An 8,504-nucleotide genomic window follows, 5' to 3' on the forward strand; every position below is an offset into this window, starting at 1 on the left:
GTGAGAGTTTAATGGGACATGGAACCAGTCAGCCATTTCAGTGGAAGTCAGGTTTGGCAATGTTCTTATGCAGGAAAGATCTGTGGAAGCTTCTATTACCTGATGTTTTGAACCCCTGTGAACTTCATACAAAGCCAAATTTTTCTGTGAAATTTGTGTGAGTGGAATGACTGCCAGCCTGGAATAAAAGGGACAAAGAAGGGATAAATTGAAGGAAGAGTTACTTCAATGACTGAACCATGGGAGATAAGGTCTGGACCAAAGGGATCATCTCAGGCCAAGAGAGTGGGCTCACCCATGGAAGCGGGCAGTTTACCTGTCCTGGTACTTGGAGGGACAGGCACTGTGTCCCATTATTTTTAGGAAGAGTGCTGCTATCTCAATGCTTCCAGATGGTGGGGTCTGTGCCTTGATGTTCCCAGAGAGCTGTACCACCCTGATGTTCAGAGAGGATGGAGGCTTTACTCCAGTGTTCTGGGAGATCATGGTCACTGTACAAATGCTTGGAAGAGAAGGGGCTCCTACTCCATCAGACTTGGCATCCACCCATAGATGACTCTCAGACCTTGAAATCTGATGGAGTTTGCCCTGCTGGGTTGCAGAATTGTTTGGGACCTGTGACCCCTGTTTTCCTTCCAATGTCTCCCTATTGAAATGTGAATATCTATCCTATGCCTGTCCCTCCATTGTATATTGGAAACAGATAACTTGTTTTCTAGATTTTACAGGTCCACAGAAAGAACAGAATTGTGCCCCAGGACAGACCATACCCAAAACCAATTGTGATCAGACTTTGTACTTAACATTGTTACTGAAATGATTTAAGGCTTTTATATCATTGTGATGCAATGAATGTATTTTGTACTTAGAAAGAACATGTCCTTTGGGGGTCAAGAGGTTGATGTGTGGTGGTTTGAAGCTTTATGTACCAAGAAACACATGATCTTAAACTTAATCCATTCCTCTGTGTATGGACCCATTGTAAGTAGGACCTTTTGGTGAAGTTACTTCTGTTAAGGTGTGGCACACTCAGCCAAGATGGGTCTTAGTCCTTCTATTGGAGTCCTTTATAAGGAGAATTAATTCAAACAGATGGACAAGAAACCATGGGAAGCAGGAAGCTTATGTTTACCTGAACCTGGAATAACAGGGAGAGGCTAGGGTAGTCCTTCGTGTGCATCAAGGTGTGAAAGAGGAGATTTTCCCATAGCCAGCCTCAAAATGCCAGTCTTCAGGAAGAAAGCATCACGATGGCTTGATTCTGGACTTCTCCTATCCTCAAAACCATAAGCCAATTAATTTCTGTTTTTTAAGCCAGCCCAATGCATGGTATCTGCTTTCATATCCACAAAACTAAAACAGTTTTATATTCACATATTCATCTAATTTTTACTGAATACCTGCTGTACAAAGCATTGTGCTTAGTGCAGAAGTACAAAGACAAATGAATAGGCTAGTCTTCAACCTTCTGCCACTAGTCCAATATAGCATGTGTCTACACAGCAATTCTCAAGTAAGTCTTATATTGTATTTTTGACATATTTTTCTAGATGGAAGCTTTCTTAATTAAAAAACAACAACAACAAAAATAATGCTTGTCTAATTTTATTTACTATCACTTTAAAAGAATTTAAAATAAAATCCAAATTCCTTACCAAGGTCTATAATATCATCAAGATTTGGTGCCTGTTCATCTTTTTAACCTCACTGTGTCCTCTTTGGTCTCCTTCCTGTTTATACACAAAACGTGGTGATTTGTAAATGTGTTGAACTTGCCAAACTCTTCTCAATGTTCATCCTTCCATATGTAACAGTATACCCCATAGGGATAACTTCTAATTCTTTGGATTTTAGCTTTATTATCAACTTTTAAAATGGCATTCGCTAACTACCTCATCCACAGTAGAATGAGTCCACTTATTTTCTGACATGGTACTCTGTCATCTCTATAAAATTTACCACAGATGATATTAGATTTATAAGTAATTAACATAGTTAATGTCTGACTCCTTTACAAGAATATAAAGTCAATCTAAACAGAATACTTTTCCTGACTTTTTCTGTTTTATTAATCATTGTACACTGATAACAAAATAGTACTGACACAATATATTTTCTCAGTAAAAATTCATAAAATAATCAATTTTCCTAAGTAATTAGCTATTGAATGTAAATCAGAAATAAAATTTTAACATTTCTAACCTAAAGTTAAGCAAAAATTATTTGAGTATTAAGTAAATGAAAGGAAAACTTGTTATCACAAACTGGGGAAACAAGTGATAAATTCATGTCTTTGCAACAATAACTGGGCTCTTATATTATTCTCAACAGCAAGTAATTCTCTAATGGTTCTGAAGCTATTTTTCCCCCATACTACATCACCTTGATGTCACTTATGTGATTGGTCTAGCAGCTTCTTCAACTATAGATACTCTTTCAACATTGGAAAATCCCAGTGAATTTAATTAAACAACAAACAGTTTTGGACACACTCCAATTCCAGGACTCAATATTAAATGTTGTAGTTAGAAAAGATTAAAGGTCCAGTGCCCTTTGCTCCTATCAGGGAGAAGACATTATCCTCTTAAAAACTGCTCTAACTGTATCAGGAGATGCTTTGCTAAACTTGAAGTCTTATTTTAAAAAGAACTCAATAATACTCACAAAATCTCAAGCACAACTAGTTTGTGCCATGCCAATACTCTCAAAATCTCAAGTACAATTTTTGTTTAAACCAACACAATAGAATTAGGGGCAAAAAAGCTGAATTTAAATTTTTCTCTTTTAGGAACTGGACAAGAATTTACTATGAAAAATTGCCCTGGTAAATGGCTAGTTACTATCTTCTAATGTAAATATAGAATTTGTTTGCCTTTTTGTAATTATCTTAAGAAAGGAAATTTTTGTTTCTGTTTCTAACATGGATACCTTTTAAATATATCTATAGTGCAAATAATAATTTTCTGACATATTCCTAAAATTCTATGGAGAAATGGACACACACAAACATATGAAATCAAATTATTTCCAAGGAAGAGTACAGATTTTTTTCCCTCTATGGTCATGCAGGATAGGAAGAGGGATTTTCAGGTGCTTTTGAGTGAGTTAAATGTTCCTCCTTCAGATTGGGAATAAAGGCTTCAAAAGGTAAGTTATAGAGGAAACTACATTTATCAATTGTGTGAATTTTATTTTTATGTAGGAATTAATATCAGTGGAGCTTAAAAGAAGTGAACAATTGAAAAAACTTCTGTTAGCAGCACAGATAGATTCTAAGTCCAGTTCCATCATTTGAAATGTGTTGCCTTAGAAAAATTATATAAATATTTTGAGAGTTGGTTTCTTCAACTATAAAATGGGGATAACAATAATTCTTAGAAGGGTTAAATGTGGTACATTAAATGCAATTATATATATAATCTAAATATATATTTTGTAGAGTGATATATGTGTGTATATGGACATAGCAACTGATACATAGTTCAACATAACAAATGATATGTGCCCTTGCAATTTTATTGTTTCCTTTCATTAATATTTTTATGCCTATTTCAATGGGATCAATGGAAAGGAAATTATATTTTATCACCATTTTGTTTTGCTTTTCCAAAATATATAAGCCTATGGTACATTCTTATATGTAGAAGTTGAAGTTTTTGATAGTTTATAACAAAACAAAAAATGGTTATCTGTGTTGGTCCAGGCACTGTGCTACATATGCTTTCACATATTTTAGCTCATTAGATACTTATAAAACTAATGAGTAGTTGTCATCATCTCATTTTACAAAATTAAAACTATGGCTCAGAGTGGTGACTATCATTTAATAACTGTCCCATAGATAGTTTTAGAAAAATACAGTATTTTAGAAACATGTTCTATCATAAGATATGATTTTCTCTACTATGAGAAGGTAAAATTGATTTTGCATTCATACTAATGATAAAATTTTTGAATAATAAAAAAACAGTTAAAAAGCATTTTTGCTTTTCTATGGCATCAGCATCAAGGTTATTAGTGGGAAGGAGACATACATAAGCAAATGTAATTGTCAAGAGACTGGGTGGAGACTTCAGCTCAGCAACACTGAAAAATAGGGGGAATACAAGTAGACTTGGAGTGGACCCTGAGCATGAATTCTGGAATAAATCTTGAGCCTAATGAGAGAGTGAACCCTCTGTGATATCTGGGAGTCTACTGTTTTTGAGAGGCTTGGCAAAAATTGGTTTCCTATACATGTATTTCCATTGAATGAATAAACAAAAGATTAGCCTTTACAATACATCTTTTTCCAATGTCTATTATAAACATCTATAGAATTGTACATTGAACTAAGGAAATGGAAAAGCATTTTGCATACTTGAGTAGTACCATAGCTTCTGCCAAAATGAGAATTATAACAGAATAATTAGGGGAATTAGTTAAGACAAAACAAAACAAAACAAAACAAACAGATCATTTATTCTCTTGAGGTCCAAGACAGGAAGATTGGATTTCATTGAGTATTTTATAGGAATCCATGATGGGAGTTTTGAGCAGGGGAATGGCAGGATCACAGTCAGATTTGAAAAGAAGGATCATTTGGGCTGCTATAGGAGCACAGACTGTAGGAGACAAGAGTGAAAACAGAAAGACCAGCAGCAGTTTATTGCAGCAAGCCAGAGAAGTAGTGAAGAAAATCCAAATTGTGATATATTTTAAAGGAAGAGTTGTTAAAGATATCAGTAAGTAATGCTAGAGGATTTAAGGGGTGAAGGATACTGTGAGATATTTACTCTCAACATTACCATGGAAGGTGATCATATTTAATGAAAGTGGAAACAACTAGGAAGTTATAGGTTTAGTGTGGAAAATTTAAAATATAGTCTTATAGTGATTTGATATTGAATCAGTGATACCCATTTGGTAGTTGCAACATATAAGCTTGTGCAGCAGAGGAGAGATAAGGGTCACATATACAAAATTGAGATGCTTCAGCCTTTATAGGTCCAGAAAATGAGGACAATCCCCCCCACACACAAAAAAAATATAGGAAGAAGGTTTCAGTGAATTGGGAGGAAATCAAGGACAATGACCTTTGGTTGATAGCCTACCATTCATTATTTCTTCAACCCATTTTGAATATGTAAAATGCCTTAATGGGTCTTTATGTTTACAATTCTGTGACTTTATACATCCTGAGCCTTTTCAAGGAATTCTCTTTTCATTCTATCTTGTATTGGTCAATTCTCACTTTTCCTCTAAACTAATCTAACCCATTGCTTCCTCTGGGAAGACTTCACTGATCACAGTTTGATTTAAATGTTACTATACTTAGCACCCTTAGCATCATATGAATATATTTATAAATAGCAGTTATTATATTGGTCTGTGTTTGTCTGACCTATAAAATCATTGAAGGTGGAGAACTATAATATACACATTGGTAATCCCAATATCCTTGAGAGGCTTGATAAAAATAGAGGCTCCATAGACATGTTTTCATTGAATAAATGAATAGGAGATTATGCTTATAATACATTTAAAATATTTTCATTGTTTTATAGATAAACCATTTCTAATATCTGATAGAGACACTGATTAAAGAGTAGATGGAATCAAGGAACAATGTGACATATTTCATACTCCTGGGTCTCACACGGAATCCAAAGGAAGAGAAAATACTTTTCTTTATGTTCTTATTCTTCTACATTTTGACCATGGTGGGCAACTTGCTCATTGTCTTGACTGTAACTGTCAGTAAGACCCTTGGATCTCCTATGTACTTCTTTCTTGCTAGTTTATCTTTTATGGATGTCATTTATTCCTCATCCCTTTCCCCCAAAATGATTTCAGACTTGTTCTTTGGACAAAAGACCATATCATTCCAAGGTTGTATGATCCAGCTTTTTACAGGGCACTTCTTTGGTGGATCAGAGGTCTTCCTTCTGTTGGCCATGGCATATGACCGCTATGTAGCTGTCTGTAAGCCCTTGCATTATTTGATTATCATGAGACAATGGGTGTGTGTTTTACTGTTAATAGTGTCCTGGATTGGAGGTTTTCTACACTCAGTAATTCAACTTATTTCACTTCATGGGCTTCCATTCTGTGGTCCCAATGTCATTGATCATTTTATCTGTGACATGTACCCTTTATTGAAACTCATCTGTACTGACACCTATGTTATTGGACTCTTAGTGGTGGCTAATGGAGGACTGATCTGCAGTATTGTATTTCTGCTGTTACTCATCTCTTACGGTGTCATTTTGCACTCCCTGAAGAACCTTAGTCAGGAAGGGAGAAGGAAAGCCCTCTCTTCCTGTGCTTCACACATCACTGTGGTTGTCTTCTTCTTTGTTCCCTGTATTTTCATGTATGCAAGACCTGCTAGAAACTTTCCTATTGACAAATCATTGAGTGTGTTTTACACAGTCATAACTCCCATGCTGAACCCCTTAATCTACACTCTGAGAAATTCAGAGATGACAAACGCTATGAAGAAACTTTGGAGAAGACAAGTCACATGAAGTTATAAATATGTGCATCATCTACTACAAAGTGAGTCATTTGGCTTTAGGAAAAGTCTTCTGGAACCCAGAAATCTTGTTAAATCTGAGGCACTGTTATCTAACTTTTATAGCAATTATCATATTAAAATTAAAGAATTTGCTATAATAATAGTTCCCTAGTAGAAGATAAGTTCTATAAATTCTTGTTACTGCACCTAGAAAGCTATAGTGAATGAATAGTAGTCAGTAAAACACACAATGAATTAATGATTGAAAGTTTTATTTTTACAATTTCCTTGATTGTAACTAATTTTTGCATTTTCATTATTAATTTCTTTCTCATCCTTAGTCTTATTTTATTTAAATTCTCATCTATTTTTATTCTCTGTATTATTCTAGATAAAATATTTAATGCTACATAAGTTGTACCCTTTGTTCAATTTCACTTGCATGCAATGATTTTTAAGTTTGCAGTATTTTTTTTCCTTTTAAACACCGTAATATGTAGTTTAAATGGAAATCATTAAAATAGGCATAATTTTAGAAGTAAATCTATCTACTCTTTATCAATTTCCCAGTGTTCCTGTCCAGAGGGGTCACTGAAATCTATTTTCTAAAATTTGTCAGGTAATAATTCTTGCAAAAACAAGCATATTCAGACATATGTTTGTGTTTATTCAATGCATGTATGAGTTTGCTTTTTACTACTCAGCATCCTGAAGATCTTTCCATATCAGTTCATTTAGACCTGTCTCCTTCTCAGGTGTTTTCATACTGCATAAACTCCTCAAAGAGTTTTTCTATGTTAATGTATCTAATTTGTTTCATGTTGTTTCCAATTGTTTCCTATGTCAAATAATTTTATACTAAATATCTCTTTTTACAAATGTGCAGGTATGAGTTCCTAGAAATGCATTTGATTTTGGTGTTCAAACTGTATGTTTATTTTAAATATTGATGCTGTATAGGATACTGCCAAAACGTCAAACATAGGGTTGTACCAACTGCACCCTTCATGCAGTCTGTGAGAATATGTTTGCCTACTTTCTCAACAACCAGTGCTTCATTAACATTTGTGGTATTTCACATTCTGATAAAAGAAATTGTATTTATTTTTTATACTTAAAATTGTTATTCTTAAAAATGATTTGAGTGTTTTTTCACATGCTTAAAATTCTTTATATTTCTTTATCTGTGAATTGTCTATTAATGCCTTTTACCAATTTTCTCCAATTTTTGCTATTTTCCATACTAATTTTTATGAGTTAATTATACACTGAAAAATTTATCCCTTTTACTTCTATAATGTAATTATTATATTCCCAGCTTGCGATTTGCTTTTAAATTTTTTATGAGATGCAGAAATATTTTGGCCATGTAGAATATTTTTATGTTTACATATCTGATTTATCAAAATTACATATTTTTATATCTCCTTGGAGAGACTTTCCATGCTTCTCTATTACCAAAATATTCTTCCACAATATTTTTTAGCATTTCATTTAAAAAAAAAAAAACTTTCTGGCATTTTATTTTATATTTAAATTTTTGATACACCTGGGTTTTTCTTTTCTCTCTTTTTTTGTTATAGAAGGGTTTAGATAAGGATTGTGTTTTAGTTGTTTTTCAGGATGGCTGTATTTTTTATAGTTGCATAGTTAACTTTTGCCTGCTGATTTGAAATCCCAGGACTCTATTTTGTTCCATTTATCTTATTTTTAGTGCATGATTTCACATGATACAATTGCATTTGTTTTATCATACATTTTGACATGTGATAAGCTGAGTATTCCCTCTTTACTGTTCTTTTTCAGAATTATGCACATTCTTGCATACTTACATTTCAAATTAAATGTAAATAAATCAAAATTCTAGTTACAAAACAAAGCTCAGCTTGTATTTTCAATGAGACTTTATTCAGGAAGATTAATTTAGGAAGAGTTTGTATCTTTAGAAAATTGAGAATTCTTATCCATGCACAGGGATTTTCTTTGATTTAGTCAAGTTTTTCTT

The 8,504-nt window shown here is 33.5% G+C and overlaps 1 protein-coding gene across 1 annotated transcript; it reads left to right on the forward strand.

The window, feature by feature from the left end:
- The first annotated feature begins 5,591 nt into the window (after positions 1–5,591).
- Positions 5,592–6,509, forward strand: LOC119536322 (olfactory receptor 4A47-like). The gene has a single exon (XM_037839080.1). It carries the CDS (start codon positions 5,592–5,594, stop codon positions 6,507–6,509), a length of 918 nt encoding a protein of 305 aa, XP_037695008.1.
- The last annotated feature ends 1,995 nt before the right edge of the window (positions 6,510–8,504 follow it).

The sequence above is a fragment of the Choloepus didactylus genome, chromosome 6, assembly GCF_015220235.1.
Source record: "Choloepus didactylus isolate mChoDid1 chromosome 6, mChoDid1.pri, whole genome shotgun sequence".
NCBI lineage: Eukaryota > Metazoa > Chordata > Mammalia > Pilosa > Megalonychidae > Choloepus > Choloepus didactylus.